The 20,432-nt window shown below is 39.1% G+C and overlaps 2 protein-coding genes across 4 annotated transcripts; one reads left to right on the plus strand and one right to left on the minus strand.

The window, feature by feature from the left end:
- Positions 1-692: 692 nt before the first annotated feature.
- Positions 693-9,279, minus strand: caly (calcyon neuron-specific vesicular protein). 3 transcript variants are annotated; one of them, XM_042485494.1, is made up of 6 exons: positions 9,086-9,279; positions 8,433-8,530; positions 6,288-6,438; positions 5,489-5,608; positions 3,933-4,046; positions 693-1,698 (listed from the first exon to the last, which is right to left on the minus strand). In XM_042485494.1, the coding sequence occupies exons 3-6, from the start codon at positions 6,414-6,416 to the stop codon at positions 1,453-1,455; spliced, it is 609 nt and encodes a 202-aa protein (XP_042341428.1). In that variant the 5' UTR covers positions 6,417-6,438; positions 8,433-8,530; positions 9,086-9,279; the 3' UTR covers positions 693-1,452. The 3 variants fall into 3 exon arrangements, with proteins under 3 accessions (XP_042341428.1, XP_042341430.1, XP_042341431.1); XM_042485496.1 differs by having other exon boundaries at positions 8,433-8,533; XM_042485497.1 differs by lacking the exon at positions 8,433-8,530.
- A 9,770-nt stretch (positions 9,280-19,049) lies between these two features.
- Positions 19,050-20,024, plus strand: LOC121942321 (trace amine-associated receptor 13c-like). Its single transcript, XM_042485492.1, has one exon. It carries the CDS (start codon positions 19,050-19,052, stop codon positions 20,022-20,024), a length of 975 nt encoding a protein of 324 aa, XP_042341426.1.
- The last annotated feature ends 408 nt before the right edge of the window (positions 20,025-20,432 follow it).

The following is a 20,432-nucleotide window of genomic DNA, read 5'->3' on the forward strand; positions in this document are numbered from 1 at the left end:
GCTTATTTTGGCTAATCTTCATTAACATCTGCATATGAATCCAGATAAATTTTAAAAAAGCTGAAAAAAAAAGCTGATTCGTAAGACAGACATAATTGATGGGTTCAAATACATATTGGTCAAAGCGTTCTGCCTCTCCTTACATATGCAAAATATATTTATAGAGATTACCTAGCCTTTTACCCAAACTGGGATGGGATTTTTCCATTGGATTTTGGAAAATCAGCTCTGCGACAAACAAGTGTTTATGATATTTCGATGTTTTGCTCAGCAAGATAATATTCAAAAATGAACACCAATATTATGATTTTTTTAAGGCCTAAATGCAGTCACCAGAAGTAAAAAGCTAACGTTAGGATATAAGCAAACTACACCACAATCACATGACTTAATGTTGCCCCCACAACTAGGCTGGAAAGCCATATTCATCGCGGCTCTGCTTTATGACATTCTGTAGTCTCATTTAGCCACTTGTTAGCAACCGCCTTTTTTAAGACACATACAAGCTTTGAAGTTGGGTATTTACTGATGTATTTTATGTCTCTTAATTGTATTTTAATCACAGACTGTATTTCAGCCTTCTAAGTAAAAACCCATCGACTGTGAGAGGGGAACCGGAGGTGGTGAAATGTTTTTCCGGATTTTAAAACTGACTATTATACCTGTTTCTTTAACCCCCCCCCCCACACACACACACACACACACACGCACACAAAAGCCCAGTCTGCTTTGATTGGTCAGCATTTCTGAGTCTTTTGCACCTGCACTCTCTGCACCATCACTGCAGCCCGGGCAATGACTTTGACAGAATAAAGCACCACTTTCTACCGAGAAAAGTAATCAATAAAAGCCTCTAACCCAAAATCTTCACAAGCGCAAATGTTGCTGCAGAAAAATGACCCATATTCAGAGGAATGTACAACATTGGCAACTAAAATCACATACACCAGTGACGTTAGCATGTAGATACACTGTATGTAGCAGTGCATAAACACTTGCAGTAACGTGCCTGGAGCAGGGATTACTTTTACATATGATTACCTCATTATGTGAAACTTTGGCCATGTTTGAGATGAACATCCTTCACTGTGACATTAAATATGACAGCAAATGCCCTCACTCTCCAAGAAAGTCCTCACTCACTCAAACTTAAGTAGGGGTCTTACAAAGGTAGACATTCAAGTACACACACACACACACACACACTGCCAGAGTCCAGTATTTGCTTGTATTAAATATTAAAGAATATGACTGGATCTAAGTTGGGTAAATGTGTGGTTTACACAGCTGATTTAAATTTTCAGTAGTTATACGTATACCTTAAAGGTTTTGGAGCACCAGTATAAACAAGGGATTCGATGGACTGTATGAGTGTCGTACTGTACACACACACAGTCATAAAATAACCTTTGATGCCTCCCCATCATAATCTCCTCTAACTGTGATTTCCCTTCACTCCTCTCCCTCCAGCACTCCTTTCAGCGGCTCGCTGCCTTGTTTGGCCACCTCGGCCTCCTTCAGAGCGCTTATAACTGGTAACCATGGCGATGGAAGCTCAGGCCCAGTCCTCTTGACCTGGTTGAGGTGGCTGAGGGCGGCATACAGGCCGGTGTTGGGCCCGCCGCGGATGCCAGGCTCCTCCTGCTGCTGCTGCTCTGTGTAGTACATCTCCAGAGCTGCCGGGGTGCAGTGCTTCTGCTGTTATGACAGAAAGAAAAACAGGTTTGTTTATTTGAGTTAAGGCAAAAAAAATCTTTGACACAAACATCACAAGTCCAGCCTAACAGGTCAGTGGGGGGTGTGACTTCTAAACGTACACTCTAAAGGTGATCAGTGGACAAAATACTAGGCTCAAGGCTGTGAATGAACTTTCAGGCTTAAAATAAAATAGTTTGATCAGAAGATAATGGCTCAGTCACCAGAAGAAAATCCTACAATTCGGCAAAAGAAGAAGATGGTTTTATTTGCTAATTCCATAAGTATTTTAAAAACTTTTCTAAAGTGACGTATTTCTCAGTATGTATGTATGAGCTGACTTGGTCAGTGGGAGGGGGAGAGGATGGTGGACATGGCTGCCAAGATGAAGATCAGGAACAAAACCGGTTCTTTTTTAGCAAGACATTTGCAACATGTCCAGCGGCAATCGGGCCACCAAAAATGTGAATGTTATGCCAAATTATAAGCTTTTTTTGCCATAAACAAGTGTTTTTTTTTAACATATCAGTTACATAAAAGCATACAAATGGCCTGTCTGTGGTTTGCAGAAACGTACAATGCCAACATTTATTCTGGCGATTGGGTTGAGGGTAATGCATGGTTTGGAAAGCAAATGTCAGTGTCCAGGCTTTTCTCATGCACTGTTTGTATGTTTTTCTACAAAATGTAATGCTCAAGAAATGTGTATATTTCCCATGTTATTGTCATTATGCCATTACTTCATGTATAACCCACGTACTTTGCAAGGCTGCGATCATGTGGTTGATGCACTGTGCGGAGTAAAGATGGAAGCTTTCCTGAGCGGCACAATCAGGCAGCAAACTGGGATGTTGGAAGGGTCCCAAAACCCAGGACTTCAGTGTTCGGAACCACGTGAAGTTTAAGTCATTTTAAGGAACATCCTCACCATGTTTCTCTTCCTAAACCTAACCACAGTTACTTTAGTTGCTTAAACTTTACATTAAGGACTTGCCATTTTTGGGGTGCTATTTCATAAGATATCATATGAATCGTTGTATAAGAATAAACTGTAGTATCACACTACAATTTAAGTTTATTACTTGTACACTTTAAATTATACTGACACACCAAGGTTGCCAGGTTCAATTTAGCACAAGCCTTTACTTAAAGAAAAAGCATCCGGCACAACATTTTTGAACTCACTTTTACTTGAGGATTGTGAGTGTGTACAAGATGTGGGTGAATAAAATCAAACAAACTGAGCGTCCATCCTGTTAATGCAATGTTTTGAAAAGAGCCCACTGAGCTGTGTTGACCTCACGAGTGTTTCTTTTTCGGGGATCCACTACCTGACCTTTGCTCACAGTGAGGAGTCGGACTGCTCAAAAGCACAGCAGCGACTACGCCTCCCTCCATCCTCACTCCTCTTTTTATGTCTCTGACAACACATTAGCAGGAAAAAACGCTGAAAGCCACTGTAACCGGCAAAAACTTCAAAAGCCTTGCCGGAAGGTTCCCCCCTCCCCCTTTCCCTTCCCTTCCTTGCTTCCCCCCTCACTGTTAAGCCTTTAATCACAGTTTAGTCACGCTCAGCCCTAATTAAAGACCCCTCCGATTCACAGGCGGGCGTCCCAATCTTTGCCTGACCAGAAAGCTGGCTCTGTAGCTCCCCTCTCCCTCCTTCTCCCTCCGTCTCTCCCACTCTCTCATTTTCCTCTGCGAGACAGCCTCTTTAACTAACATGCGTAGCAGCGCTGTTTCGCTGCATGATGCCTCCAAGGTGTCGTTGGGAGATAATGAGTTTGAGTTTCCAGCTCCAGTTTTCAGAGAATCCACCAGAAGTGACTGATGTGAGGGTGTGCCGAGAAACAAAGCGCCAGCTGCATTGTAGACTGTGTAAGTACCCTGTGAGTTGGAGTCGCGCAGACTACTTCGGCCCGGATAATGAAATAAGAAGTCTGTGATATGCACGAATGAGACTGCTGGAAGACGATGGCCAAGATGTTAAGATTTTGTTTCTCGCCCTAAATCATGTAAATCCACGTTTATAAATCTGTGTGTGTGTTCGATGTGTGTGTGCTGATGGGTGCAGTTTTCCTCACTCTTTAGTTTTCTGCTTGCAAAAATCACAAAAACAGTCAAATGACACGTGCTAAGCAGCTTTTTAATAGAGTGGCCTCTACATTTGAGCTTATCCATCTTGTCTATGTATGTGTGTGTTTGTGTGTGTGTGTGTGTGTGTTTATGCCGCCTACCTTAAGGATGAATCCCTCTGGGCAGGTGAGTTGGTCATACCACATGGCTTTGTACATGAGCAGGAGAAGCAAGCTGGTCAGGAAGGCCAGAGTGATAAGGATCAGACCTGTGATCTGAGAAACAACACACACATCAACACACACACCAACAGTTTACACATATACTCCACTTCAATAACAAGTGCCATCAAAATTTAATTATGAGGCTGGCTATGTTTTTTTTGCTATTGTCAACAAATTCCATGGACAAACCAACAGCAGTGATGTGTTAGTTCTTCTCTTAATACTTTCCAGCCTCCCAGCCCTGTCTGTGGCACTCAGCCCCAATTTCATTGTTTGAAGACAGGTCAAAAAAGGGTCTAAAGATGACAACAAATGTAAAATTTCTTTTTTTAAAAAAGGCTTAGTATTTTTCTTAATCAGCTGGCCGCTGTAGTTTTTAGCAAACATTGCTCAAACAGGGAAATACAGTGCTTTTGTTGGGGACTATTTTAAATAAAATTAAATAAATAAATAAAAAGTTATTAATATTTTAATCTGCAGACTCATTCACATTTGGTGCTCTAGTGAGTATTTATGGCAGCAGGACGATGTATATGGGATTGACTCAAGTTAAACTAAAAGCAGTGTTCATGGTAGTCCAGGAACACTATCAGCCAGTGCAAAGTTTGGCTTACTGTTGTGTTTTCAAAGTTTAATTGAAAATTAAATTTTTTTATTAAATTTTTTTTGTCTGCTACTGCATACATATGCGCTCTGTGAATCACTTGTCCAGTATTTTCCCTGGAAATAACAATCGTAAACCAATATTGAGAAATTTCTTTTTTTTTCTTATATCGTAAGTTCTTATAAAATATCTGAACAGGAACTTAAGAAGTGGATGCTGATATTGTACATGCTGAGATTTGCCTCCTGTTATTTCAGCCAAGATGAATGTAGCCTATCTCACATTCACATCCCAAAATATGTGCTGGTAAAATGATTAGACAATACATCTCCAGAGAAAAAGTTAAAGGGCAGACGCATTGTTTGGGAATAATGATAATGTACCTGCTGAGATTTGCATCTCCATTATTTTAGCATGTAAGAAAGTCACACCGTTGAGTCAAAACAGCCCAAAATATCACCTGCTAACATTGATCCTTAAGTGTCTGAAAGGGGAACTGAAGAGATGAATGTGTTATTTTGCAAAAGTAATTTTCTACCTAGGCAGCTGAGACAAAGGGGAGTATTTCTGATATTTCCCCAAAGATCTTTTTTCTTCCTTTTGATAATACATAACGATTAAAAATACATTTCGGCCACAAAAAGGGATGACTAGATGTGATTTCAGTTTAACTTAAATAGTTTTGGGATGGCAATAGACCTCTGTGGTACACAGGAATAAACTTCCTATCAAGGTTTGGATGTACAGTCAATACTTACTCAATCAGTCCATTGTTGGTTTTGTTTTTATCATGAGATTTGTTGACAGTCAGAAAAACAGAGAGTATAGACCAACTTATCTTCAAATCACAACATGAGATGATTTGCAGACATCAGGTTGTATTTTGTACCTTGGCTTTCTCTGAAACATCACTGTAGAAGTTGATATTCAGCTTCTTGATACTGGGCACATACAGCTTGTTCTTCTTCTTCTGCTGCAGCTGATATTGTGTTGACGTCTTCACAATGACCTACAGCAGAAACAATGCACCATTATTGGGACTCTTCTGGAGGAAAAAAAAACTGAGAACTTCTAATTAGCTGTTGTTTTCCATTATGGTTGATGGATGATGTTGTCCCCAGTGTTCGGCGCAGGCTCGGTGATCCTGCATACACTGGAAATGCTATTTTGCATGTCTAAAAATACCCAAGCATCATTTGCAAAAGCAGCCAGTTTTAATCGATGCCTTAAAAACACATTTGGGAGCTACAAAGTGTTTTTTATGTTAATTTTTCAGCAACATCTAATCAGCCTGTGGAACATCCTGTGCTGCTGAGTGCATCATGCAACAAAATGTGATTGTGAGGGCTTTCTTCTTGCATTATGCATTCAATGAGGTGCTTGTTTTGGGTGGGCTGATGCCAAGGTCTTAACCTGGGACAGGAGGTAACAGAGGGCAAATACGGCAGTCTCAGAGTGGGGGCTTACGCTTGGAAGGTAAGTATGCCCACATGAATTTTAATAGGGTTTGTCCAGACGCTTTCTGAAGTGAGTCATAATCTGTTGGCTATTTCGGTAATGCAGCGTCATGCATACGGTTTGTTGTGGTCGGTGTGCAGCGTAGAAACACAATATTTCAAAGAATACAAACATAAGCAGTCAGGCACACAAACACACTACCAAACACTGAGCTAACAGGCTGCACTTACCTTTTCTGCAAACGGCTGCTGGAGCTTGTTGACCTCCAGCGGTGTGATGAGGGGGATGTTATCAAAGCCATCGTCCGCAGACGGCTGCTTCTCCAGCTTATCAGAAAGATTGCTGCCGAGCTTCACCATGGCTGAAAATGCCTGGACAGATCTGGAGAGCAGGGAAAGACAGCTCAGGTCAGACCGACTCAGACGGTGTGCTTTGTAACCAAATGTGACAGCACTGCTTGTAGCTTAAAATGAATATCCTGCCAGGACTCGAATGAAGGTGGAGAAGACCACAATGTAATTAGCAAAAAGAGAGCAATAGTAATCAGACCACATTAAAAAAAAGTACCTCTGATCCTGCAAGAAATGAGTTAAAGATGCAGTTTCAGTCTGCTTTTCCACATTTTTGGTCCTGACTAAAAGGTCTCACCCACTATTGGATGGATTTCCTTAAAATCTAATATAGCTTCATGTTCCCCTCAGGATGAATTGTAAAAAGTTTGGTGTTCATCAGATAGAAACATAGTCTGGGACATACCCCACCATAAAAAGACAGCACATTGTCCTTACCAACTCGTGACTTGTCATATTGTGATTTATGCGAGGCCACCAGTGTCCAGTAATGTCACACCGTGAGACACACCTCTTTGCAGCAGGTTTTCACCTGTCCATCTAATATTTTCAACCTACATGGACGTGGATCGGCGGAGAATTGGAGAACTACGCTCTAAATATGAGTTTTCGACACACTGCCCCCTACAGTTTGGGAGACTATTGTTTTGATGCAAGGAGAAACGTGCACGCAGTATGAAATCTACGTCAGCTCAGTTCATGAAGAAAGCATAACTAAGGCTGTAGTTTTTGTATTAAAGGTGCTGCTTGGTGGAATTTGTAACATTTAGACTAGCTAGGCCAAATGTTTACTCCCTTTCCAGTCTTAATGTGCAGCTACGCTCACCGACTGTTTGCAGTGGCTCCCCAGCACAGATACGAGACTGATACCAATCTACTCTCAGCGAGAAAGCAAATAAGCATATTTCCCAAGATGTCAGAGTATTCCTTTAATAACTGAATAACTCTGTGAGGTTATAAATGGATTTATAATTATGTGGCTTAAAGTGGAGGCATATTAATAAACTTCAGACTGCTGTGTTTGCAGTTATCCTCACAGGGAAGCCTGCTTTCCTCTGTTTATCCAAGCCAACAGTCTAAAGTCAATGTTTCATAACCACTGTGTATGATTAATCTCTTATATCTCTGCCCTATCTCTTCCCCCATACGCTCATCCCCAATGTTCACAATCGACGTGTAAATCTAACACGTCACCAACAGGGCGCCAAACGCCCCTCTGCCCTGATAACAATTCTATTTTCTCTCCTCGATCAAATGATCGTCTAAATGTGGAGCGAAGAGGTGAGGATCCACTTATCTCATTCACACGGTGCAACACAACACCTTCCCTCAGCCAAGGACCCCACAGGCCCCGCTGACGCCAGTGACTCACAATGATGATACACTCGCCAGGAGGCAAAGAGCTACAGTTTTAATGCTGCCGGAGACATCCCTGATGCACAGGAAATGTGCTTTTGATAAAGGAGATACGAGATCATTAACTAAGGACACATCCGCTGTGAATGAATGCTAAAGAGGGAAGTGTACATTATCATTACGTGGAAACCAAATTTAACTCTGGAAATTTTGGACTTAGATAACAACAGACCAGGCATACAAACAGACTGGTGCAAAACTATCACCTCTAAACTGTGTAAAAGATGAAGCAGCTTTGTCAAGACAGAAAAAAAAGAAAAAAGGATCTTAAGTGAGTGTATTTCTCAAGTAGCCTACAGCTGGTGTTCTTGGTGTGTGGGTGGCTAAAGTGGTCATCTGTGCTGACAACCATTTTTTCCTCCCCACAGTTGGAGGGAAGTGTGGGTACAATGAATCATCCTGAATCTGTGATTAACAAATGAGCCGAGTGTTGCTGTCAAACACAGTGTTCCCACACTCTGACAGCAAACGAGTCCAGCAAATGAGAGCTGCAAATGACATCTTTTTCAATGCACATTTAGCAAGATTATACAGGTTAATTCATCGCCACGGTCTGACAGATATTTATCAACTGACAGGACAGAGAGCTTTGTAAAGGTGAAGACGTACCGTGTTATGAATAGTTAAGAGTGGGCTGCGTGTGCCTGAGCTTCTCAAGTTCTTCAGGGTTCACTGGTCATGCATATCTGAACTTGCTGCATTGAAGACTGCTGCGACAAGATAGACAGACTGGGAGTCAGAGATGTAACAGCAGCAATTTTGGTATAGGAAATAGGAAGGCTGATTAAAAAAAACAGTTTTCTATCTTATTATATATCTATATTAAACAATATTCCAGCCGAGGAAGTCAGTTTTAGCACACTTTCATGACCTTATATGTCACATTGTACATTTTCTGCATTAGTTAATTAATGTAGCCTAAAGCCATAAGGAAAATCAAAAGATGCGTCTTTAATTGTAGCCGTTTATATTATGTAAACGTAGCGCAAATTACGCCTGTCACGCAGACATACAGCCCTATATAACACCCGAGTAAAGATGTGATCCCTCTCTACTCATTCACTAAAACAGACACAAAAATCATGAATCACCTGCATAAAATCCCTTAATCGCGTCATATGAAGAAAAACCTCTCCTACAGGGAGATGTACCGCAGCGGCACGGACTCTCTGTACCCACAAACACGTGCGTTTAATACACAAATACCCGGCTGGGCACAGATGTTCACAAATGTGAACGGAGAGGAGACAATATAAACTTACCGTGTTTTTCGGTGCTCTCCTGTCGCCTGTGGACGGGATCGGACCCCACTGATGCTGACGGGGACTCGATGTGATCGCCGGTTGCCGTGGTGATGTGTGATTCACGGCAGGACTGCGCATGTAATTCAGCCCCGGAGCTGCTGCTCGGTCCTCCGGAGGAAACTGGCAGCTCAGTGTGAATGCGCATCTGAACGGGATTGTGGCTGATCAGGAAATTGCGTTTTTGTCTGTGGGAAATAATCATATCTCGGTTTATCTGAGTGTTTGTCATCAATGCGGTAAGACAGGGCCTGAGGTTTAGTTTGTCTCTGTGTGGAAACTCACAGAGTCTGCATTGTAAACCACAGATTAAAAATTTCTTGCGTTGTGTGTTTACATGGAAACAAGACTGACAAGATAAATCACATGCAAGCCGATGACGCAATAATGTACAAGATAATAACCTAGAAATATAAGTAGTAAGGTATTAGCCATTTCTTAAACTACTCATGTAAGGTAATCCCAAATAACAACACAGTGACAAATGCAACATGCACAAATTCACTTGATGTTAATTCTTTTTTTTTTTTCTTAAATATTCTCTAAATTTGTGATTTGTCTCTTAGTTAGATAAAACATTTTCAAGACTACAGGACAGCAGTGTTTCTGTATCTGCTCACTTCTGTGTGTGATACATTTACTGGAGGTAAGTGCAGTTCTGAGGTACTTCTACTTGACTTGAGTATTTCCATTTAATCCTACTCACCACATTTCAGGGGGAATTTTGTGCTTTTTACCAGACTACATTTAGTTTAGTACTGGCTATGGTAACAAATTTAGTTTAGTTATTGTCTATGCTCATACATGTAATTTAGTTATTGGCTTTGATTACACATATGTACAGTTCAGTTATTTGCAATGACTATTTTTTTATATATATATATATATATATATGTGTGTATGTATATATATATATATTTTATATATATATATATATATATATATATATATATATATATATATAATTCATTCATTATTACAACAGTGTTTTACTACATTGTCATTAATTAGCTGTTTATACAAAAGCCTCCACACCAACCTGATACTTATATGTCTTTCTAACTACATTATAGTGTGTTATATCGTATAATTATTACATGCTTATATGCTACTTATAAATGCCAAACAAAGTGTTGACCTGGCAATTTTACAGAGTCAGATTTGACTAAAAAAGTATGATAACTTGTATAATAAGATGACATTTTAATGCTCCAACAGTGCTAACATTTAAATTCTTACATATTTGTGCATCAGTAATAATATTCCAATACCATAACTCTCTAAAAGGGGACAGTCCGCATAATATCACTGTATAATAAGATTGTTTAAGTGCATTTTGCTACTGCAGTTTAAGTATCATGAATTGAGTACTTTTACTTGGAATGGAGTGTTTTTACATGAGGTATTCCTACTTTTACTTAAGTGAAAGATCATTTTTACTAGCTGCTCCAATTCAGTGAAATATTCAAACATAAGCTGCTGTGAATTTTTAATAGTGTCACTTTTTTAGACGCAATGCAAATATTGCGTAGTATTTCGTTCACATTTATTTGTAACTCAGCCTGACCTTTTGAGCAGTTCTGAAAAAGTTGGGAACTTTTCTACACATTAAAATAAAGTTCTCCAGCTGCAAAACACAAGTTCCTATCGATGGACAGAGGGTCAAAGGCCAGCAGACGTAGTGTAGCTCTGTTGCCTTTGACCTACTAACAGATACCCTGTGACCTGGATGACCTGGGGAATCTTCAAAGACATATTCAATCATTTGTGTATTTCTGGGTTATTGACTGCTGAATCAAAGGTGTCTTGCTGTGAGAAGAGTTAGGTGGAGCAGCTTACTGAGGGGGTTTTGTTCCACAGTGATGTGGTTCACCTCTCCGAGTGAAGGTAAGGAGGAGGTGATGCATATGCAGAGGTATGAGTCAAAGAGAAGTGAAAGATGTATTTCTGAGTATTTCTTCATATGTGTGAGTGTGAGACAAGCCTGTGTTTGAGAGAGAGAGGAGAGCGATGTGTGTGGAGAATGAGTGGGAAGAAGGAGCCAGGCTCGTCTGCAGATTTAGATCAACCTTTTCATGGAAAGAGGACCCATGCTGTTTTCCTCTTTGGCCGTGCCTGACTGTATGAATTCATTATGCCTTTAGGGGAGCACTCATCCAAAAATCAGCACTGAACCCCCCGCGCCCCCCTGCCAACCCATCAATTGGGCCTACATTTATTATTTTGACCTTTCCTTTGCGGGGGAGTGACATCAAAGTGGATCCTCGACTAGTTCCTCTGTAAGGGAGACGGAGGTGTCATCCGCACAGTGTGAGAGGCAGACTGCCGGCCTGCGCTGGTTTTGTTGTCAGTGAAGAAGAGAGACGGAGTCTGGGTCAACATAATTAAAATGAGAATCAATTAGGCTGCAGTGTATGGAGGGAAAACTGGGGGAAATCAGGCGTGTTAATGTGTGGGCATGTTTGTTTGTGAACCTATTTGGATGATTTGATCATTTCGCAGACTAAAATATTGCATTTTAAATATACATAACTTCTACTTCAACCATAAGTAATCAGAATAAGTCCACTCCTAAATCATTTTTTTTAATATTATACATTGTATGTGCAGGTTTATACGGCTAGTGAAATGTGTGCTAATATGATTTTTGTTTTTTTGTTGTTTGTTTTGCATTAAAATATTCAGTTTGTGTGATGATAATGATATATCTCTTGTTTATATTTTGAACTGAAAAAATCTACTAAACATAAACTGAGTCGTTTGCCATTTATATTCCATAAAAAAAGAAGAAAAAAAAGGATTTTTTTGGGAGTTTTCCCTCATCCCCTGTGAGGTTCGAAGGACAGAGGGATATTTTATGTTGTAAAACCATCTGAGGCAAACTGTGATTTGTAATATTTGGTTCTATAAATAAAATTAACTTAACTTGAAAACATAAACAGCAAATCAGCCTACAGTCTAAAACCAACGGATTGTTGAGTCAGACAGTGTCATTAATGTTAATTTAACTTTTTAGTAACTTCTAAAAGTAAGGTCTAAAAGTTTTCCTAGGACGTACTATAGGAAAATCCTGCTCCTACAGTTAAACCATAAGCACCAAAACTATTTTGCAGTAAATTGGTTCCAATAAACAAAGCAAGTTTTGACATTTAAAGGTCAAAAGACAGACTGAACTATAAAATTAAGAGTTATTATTTATACCAAAGTAAATAAATATAAATGTGTTTATTCAGTTTTAACTGGTAAAAATATTTAAATGTTTCCATTAATTATAAGATAACATTTTATATTCTAATCAGAAACAGACCATTATTTCTGAAAGTCCTCCTGTCAGATTTGTAAACATGACTCCACAAGCTCTTTCTTCAAGTATCAGCACTTCGACTAACTGTGGATTTGAAGCTTTTGTGTTGTTCTATCTGAGGCAGAGCAGTGATGATGTGGTTAAAGGAAACAGAAGAACAGACGCTGGTGTTCACCAGAAAAAAATATAAGGACAGTGCTTCCTTTTGCCTCCAGTGTTTTCTCACAGACTTTAACTTTCATTGAGATTAAGGGCATGAAGACCAAACTTTTCCACATTATCAAAAAGTGACAACCCTTATTTTTTAACATCAACTACAAAACTGGATTTTTGTCTAATAAACAAAAAAAAAAAAACAAACAAAAAAAAAAACACACACACATAAAAGTCTGGGGTGAAGTTTTGGTAAATTACTTTTTACTTATTTACTTATTTACTTATTATTTTGGTAAATTACTTTACTATACTATATATGTGTGAGTGTATATATATATATATATATATATATATATATATATATATATATATATATATATATGGTTTAAATATTAAATAGATTTTCATACAAATAATTACAGATTTTTCAGGGAGAACAGGCTGAATAATTGATTGACTGTAATCTCAGTGTTAGCAGAACGCCGAGTGGTCGCTGCCTTTCAAGATAGCACTTAATTTAACATGAAAAAGCTTCGAGACTACACAGATATTAAAAACAAAATAAAGCCAAATGTTCAATATAGTATAGATCTAGAGCACATCTGTAAAGGCCAGTGAATTATACAGTAAATGAAGGAAAGGTCTCCAACCTTCAGCTTTAAGACACTGTAGCAGGACTGGCCCTGTACTGGCCGCTCAGCTCTCCTTCAATCACCTCTTCTCTGACTCAACAGAGGAGCAACTTTTGTTCCTCCTCAACAGAAAACTCATCTTCTAAACAACATCGCCCTCTTCCCATCGAAGACTGTAACCTATCCAGGTTCTCTATAAATGTCATCTGTCTTTTTCCCAGTTTAACTCAGTTCCTGTCTAACTTTTTTCTTCTCTGGTAACACCAATATTTAAAAACAACAATGCGGCTGATTTTATTATTATTCCTGGCTAGGGCTTATTTTCTACTTTTAATTTGTAATACCAGTAAGAACATCAGTGAAGTGCCTAAAAGATATATGGTAATAAAAAAAATAACTACATTTAAAGTGTGCAATAATGTGGATTACATAATCTGTTACTACAGTGAGTTTTTAAACTGTCATTACAAAATGATTACTAATCAATGTATTTTCTTTTCTTTACAAAAACAACACAAAAAGAGTACTAATGCTTTATAAATTGTTTGCAATAATCTGAAGGTGGATTGGGTTTTTTGAGTATGAAACTTAATTTATTTTTTTTTTTTACATTTTAATAAGGCAATAACAACATATTTCCATTTAATAAAACTTATACTTCCAATTGTTTTGCTTTCCTCTTTCTGTCTGCTGTACATTTTGTAATTCACCTCCTCATATGAGCAGCAATCACTGACTTTTTTTCACAATATACAATATATTATTTAGGGGTACTCTGAGTGACATATAGCAGGAACTTGGATAGGAAAGTTAAAATTATAAAGTCACGTAAAGTTTCAAAACATAAAAGTGATAAAATTAGTTGAATATGAGATGACACTAATCTAAAAAAAACAAAACATCTCCACACATTGTGTTAATTTAACAGAAATGCTTCTTCATCCTTTGTCACATTGCTGTGTTTTAAATCAATGTCAACAGCTTTACCAACAGGGCCATCTAGTGTTTCATCAGCAACACAACCTATCTGGCAGAGATTGAGCCCAACAACAGAGAGACAGAGTTTCTGCTTCCCGACTCAAACAAACCGTCGGTTCAGGTTTGGCTATCGGATGGGTGAGCTAAAACAGATCTCACTGCAAGTTTTCAGCGCAGCCACTAAACATGTTCACAGTGTGACGCATTTCTGGATCAGTTGGTTTTCATCATTAACAGATGGCAGCACCTCATCAGTGACAAGAATCATTGGATACAGGACATCTGAAAATTAAGAAATAATAGTCTGTTGATGTGAAAATTATAAACTATACATTAGTAAATATTTACTAATGTATAATATGATTTTTGTGTGTTTTCAAGGACTTTTATTTCCAACAAATAGGAATCAAGATGTCAAATTTGAGTCAATGCTTTGTTGATGATTTGGATATCAGGTTTTAATGATAGAGATATTATTTTTTGATCATTGTTTAATAACACACACACATTTTTTGTTATGTTCCACATTACAGAGGGCATAAGCGAATTATGAGACAATGGGCAGAAACATGCAAAAGGCCCCACCACCTCTCCCACACTTTGTACCATATTACCATATTTTTTGTAGTTGTTTTGTGTCTCTTTGTGTTTTTCTCTTCTTTTTTTTCTTTGTGTGGTCATATTGTGTCTTTTTGTGGTTGTTTTGCCTGCTTTTTAAAAGTTATTTTGTGTATCTTTGCAGTTCCTTTGAATCTCTTTGTGGTCATTTTGAGCCTGTTCCTTAATTTTTAACCTGTTCCTTCATAAAATAAAATGAATAAAGTTAATGTAATTCCTAGTTCGTACACGTTAATTTGATTGACATTTACAGGTGAAGGCAACTGGAGGCCTGTAGGCCCATTCAGTAATCCATCCATGATAAAATATAATATTTAATAAGAAATGTCTTTGCAAAACTAAGATAAACTGCAAGTAAAGACATTTTTAATTAAGCAGGCTACGAAGTTTATATGAAATTATAGCCTACATCAAGAACACAACTGATAAATCCGGTAATAATTAACTACTCATTAATTACCAATGAAGGCATTTTTGTACAAACGGCTCCTAAACACTAAATAATAGTGTTACCAAATAAATAATCCGTCTCTGCCAATAATCACACAGAAACAGGTTGTGCTGTTTTAGCAGATATTTCAGCAATTGTTCTTTGTCAGAGGTGAAAAGTCTGAAAGGGTATCAACAATGCTAATAGATGAGAATACATTATAAAGGATAAATTCACTTTTAACCCAGATATTGTCAAAAGGTTTAACATAGTTGTGCACAACACAATTTCATCATAGCTTTGGTTTGGAGAATCCTCCAGATGCAGTTTCTGGCTGGACTTTGAAACAGTCCAGTCAGTTTCTGGTCCTTAAGAAACCAGGATTAATCTTTTTGAAAGGATGAAAGTCAAAAAACATCAATTCAGGCATCCCTAAATGGTCAACATAAAGACGGTCACAAAGCTTGCTGATAAATTTCAAGCGTTAATGTAACCAAAAGAAAAGGTCAATAGGACCTGAGCAAAAATGCCATCTATAGATCAATTCTGATCCTTTAAATGTTAAGTATTTGCACTGGAGTACTTTCAGTTTTGAGACAGGTACACAGACATACTTAGCTCTTGACATTTAAAAAGTATTAAATATTCAGTCTACTTCATAAGCTGTTACAAGGACAAAACACAAGACAAAATGTCTACTAAATTGGATTTGCTGCATTTTGTGGCATAAGATGAAAAATATTATAAATAAAATGAAAAATATTCAATTATCTGTTAAAAATGTGTCAACTCACAGAAAAATCTATTTATTACATGATTAAGTGGTTGAAATTGTGACATTTTAAACGAGTGTTAAATAGTGATGAGTTTGTGGTTTAACATACCCATTTAGATATGGCTGATTTAGATATATTTTACTATTAATCGATTAATCTATTAATAAATGAGTAAAACTAGTCATAAAATCTGACACTTTTCCCCTCGGTAAAAGCACACAAAATCTCTAAAAATAATCTGTTAAACCAATAGATAAATTATTATCTTTAGTTCAATTATTGTCTGGAAACACAGCGCAGAATGATTTAGGTTTTGTACAGAATTATTTAGGATGGACACACATGAACACATCAAAATCATCAGTTCCTTTAGATGATGCATTAGTCTCAACATAAAAAAAAGTTATGGTTGATAGTGTGTGTTGTGTTCCAGAGGGACATGCTTACACCTTGTAATAATGTCTGACAACACATTAAACCACAGGTGAATTCCAATCATAGGTGTTAATAAACAAATCTGAACAACAACACATGATGCAACGCATGAGCCATGACCTCAAGGGGATGACTGTAGCGGACACGAATGTAGTTGTTTGTAAAAACAAAGTGTTACTAATAAAGACTGACGATGGCTCCGTGACCGAGCGATAGTGAGTCATCCTGTATGAGACCAGGACCTTGACACTGAACTGGACAAATTAAATTTAACCATCGTTAATGTTGTTATTTACACCTGTGCTTTTCCTACTGTGACATGTCAGAACGCTAGCACACACAGCTGCAGAAGCAAACACACTGAGATTATGGGGAAATGCTGTGAACAGAACTGAACTCAAGATCCTAACCAAATTAACTGCTATCAAGTCACAATCGTTCTGGATTGACTTCCTTGATGTCTCATCAAGGTCCTGAGGCCACAGCATCTGCAAACAGATAAATAGATAGTCGCCCTGATTACTAATGACTTGCTGCTGTGACTGGGCAAAGTCACTGTTACCTCTGCTGACCCCGCCAGCTTACGTCCGCTCACACTGCCTAAACAATCTTTGTGCGAGAGCTGTGGACCATCTTGAAGTCAGTGGGTGGTCCAAACAAAAACACTAAAAAAACACCCCGACAGTCCTTTCAAACAGCGCTGTAAAACTGCTGCTGGGAAGTGAAAGTCCAACTAATGTAGACTACTGAGCTATCAACTCCCCCATTTCTCAGAACAAATTTGGTTCACTGAGACCTCTGTCCAATGCAGCTGAGACACAAAAGGGAAAAGTTAGGGGCATTGTGGACTATAGCTTAAGGCTCCCTTGCATCTGAGGTCAGGTCAGCAAAACCTAAAGATGTTGTGATAATAGACGCTGTCAAACCTATTAACCACCTCCTATCTATTTTAGGGCAATCATGGCTAACCTTGAGGCAGCAACATACGCAGGATGAGGATGCAGGACCCAATCTATGAAGTACTAAAAATTAGCCAGAGCTCCAAACTACTTGAAGGTGAAGTCAAGTTGAATTGTCCTACGCCTTGGAGTTTGACTAGAAAATGTGGACTGTGACAACAGGGGAATCTGCCACTAGTTCTTTGTCAAACCAAATGTAAGAGAAGAGCAAGCAGAGCCTTGACAATCCAAGATGTCTTTGATGGATTAATGCCCATCTCAGCTGTGGTTTAGGAGGTAGAATGGATCATCCATTCATTGCATGGTTAACATCTTGGTCCTGTCTGCATGTCAAAGAGTCATTGAGCAAAACAGTTAACCCCAAATTGCTCCTTGCTCTGACAGAAGTGTTATATTCAGGTACTAAAATGCAGACTATGAAATCCAAGGCTTCAAATTATAATTAGTTAAATTCACAATAATCCTTTCCCATCATGCAACTATTTTCTACTGCTTATCTGGGGCCAAGTTGCATTGGTCAGGCTAAGCAAAGTAGTCCACGTGCTTCTCACCCGAGCAATGTTTCCCTGCTCCTCCTGAACGATCCTGAGGTGCTCTTAAGCCACATGAGTTATGTATTCTCTCTAGTGAGTTCTAGGTTGATTACAGGGTTCCTTACCAGCTTTTGTATCCATGATATTATTTTTCGGGTCACTGCCGAAAGCTCATGACCATAACTGAGGGTTGTAACATACATCGACTGGTAAACCAAAAGCTTTGCCTTCCAGCTTATCTCCCTCTTCACCACAACAGCCCAATACAATGCCCCCATTACTGCCAATCCTGCACCAATCCACCTGTTGATCTCACACTTATTATTATACCCTCATTAATGAACAAGACCCACTTATTTGAACTCCTTCATGTGGGGTAAACCACTGTGTTGTTTTCTGGCAGAGAACCATGGCCTCAGACTTGGAAATGCTGACTTCAAGTGCTTTCCCTGACCTCCATTTACACTGAAGAAGCGCCTCAGCCGAGGAAGCCAAACAATGTCTTGGGCCTTCCCCATGGCATTTCCTAAAGTTGACTAATACTTGGGTTTTTGCTTCGGTGACCAACAAACCAGCAGCCTATCTGGCCACACTGTACCTGTAGGTTGCTCAATATAAAATATAGATTCCTGAGGCAGTGGATACTCGGGAATGCTGTTTTGTGTGCAGGTACAAATAAAAGTCAGAACCTTCCTCTCAGTGACACACAGTTGCCTTTTCAATTTGCTTTTGGAAACCTAGCTATTGCTATTACAGGGGCTTAATGTGGCTTTCACAAAACTTAGACAAGATTTACAGTTAAGAGAAAAGTTTTCCATCAGTTGCATGAAACTAACATGTTGCATCATGTAACAGTGCAAAAAAAAAAGAAAATGGGAGGGTGGAATTAGCAAGGGAAAGATGCGGAGGAAGAGGGATGAGGAGAAACAACAGCTACAATGAATAACCTGACAAAAGCAGCCTATTGGCCTAGCAGACAGTGATGAGAATGACTGAGGAGTTAAGGAGTGCCATCAGAGAAAAGTGAGCTGCACTGTCATGTACGATTAGAGCGCTGCTTGAGCTCAGCAGGTTCAGGTCATCACCTTTACTCAGTGCAGGGTGATGGATGTCGAGCTCTGCTACCCTCAGCTCCAGAACACGTCCTGCAGGGGTTTGATGCGTCCTCGCTTTGAGGCCATCCTCCTCTACACACTATTTTCCTCCATTACTGTGTTCACTGTGGCTCTCAACCTGCTGGTTATTATCTCCATCTCGCACTTCCGACAGCTTCACACACCCACCAACCTGCTCCTGCTCTCCCTGGCCATCTCAGACCTCCTTGTTGGGCTGGTGGTTATGCCGGTGGAAACAGTGCGATTTATAGAAACGTGCTGGTTTTTGGGCGATCTCATGTGCGCTCTGTCTTACATTATAGGCTTCACCCTCACCTCAGCCTCTGTGGGGAACATGGTGCTTATATCGATTGATCGCTTTGTCGCTATTTGTTATCCTCTGCAGTACCTCAACAAAATCACTCGCAGCAGAGTTGAGGTGTCTGTGTGTTTGTGCTGGGCCTGCTCATTGCTCTACAACGGGCTCATTTTAAAGGACCATCTCAGGCAGCCAGCCAGACATAACTCCTGCTACGGGGAGTGTATGGTGGTGATTAACTATGTGTCTGGAACTGTCGACCTTGTGTTCACGTTCATCGGCCCCTGCTCAGTCATCCTCATTCTGTACATGAGAGTGTTTATTGTTGCAGTGTCTCAGGCTCGTGCTATGCAGTCTCATATTACAGCTGTCGCAACCAGAAGAGTCGCTGCAAAGAAATCAGAGAGAAAAGCAGCCGGAACTCTGGGTATTGTCATACTGGTGTTTTTGATGAGTTTCTGTCCATATTACTATCCCTCTCTCGCAGGACAAGATATCTCAAACAGTGCATCATCTTGGGCCATTGTGTCCTGGCTGTTGTATTTCAATTCTTGTTTGAACCCAATCATATATGCATTTTTCTATCCGTGGTTTAGGAAAGCCATCAAGTTAATTGTCTCCCTAAAGATACTTGAGCAGGGCACCTCGCAGGCAAATATACTTTAAAGTCAGTCTGTACACACTCTTTTTATGACCTGAATCACCTGGCAAATGAAAGTGTAGCAAAAATGTGACAGATATAGTGATATGTGACAGTAGTGAAATAGTAATAATGCGTTGTCTATGTCATTATTTATCAAGTATTAATGCCACCTTTTTTAAGTTTCAGCCTCTTAAATATGGTAATTTTCTTCTTTTCTTTGTTTTACATTATAGTACTTTACTGAATATATTTGGGTTGGTAAAGCAAAAAAGGGGATTTAAAAATATCACCTTGGCTTGAGAAAAGTGTAATGGGCATGTTTGGCTATTTTTACATTTTATAGACCAAACTTTTACTTGATAAGTTGCAGACCTGACCTGGTGTGATATTTATTGTACTAGACTTCAATTTTTGCATGCAGCCCTTTCTCA

Source organism: Plectropomus leopardus, chromosome 4, assembly GCF_008729295.1.
Source record: "Plectropomus leopardus isolate mb chromosome 4, YSFRI_Pleo_2.0, whole genome shotgun sequence".
Taxonomy (NCBI): domain Eukaryota; kingdom Metazoa; phylum Chordata; class Actinopteri; order Perciformes; family Serranidae; genus Plectropomus; species Plectropomus leopardus.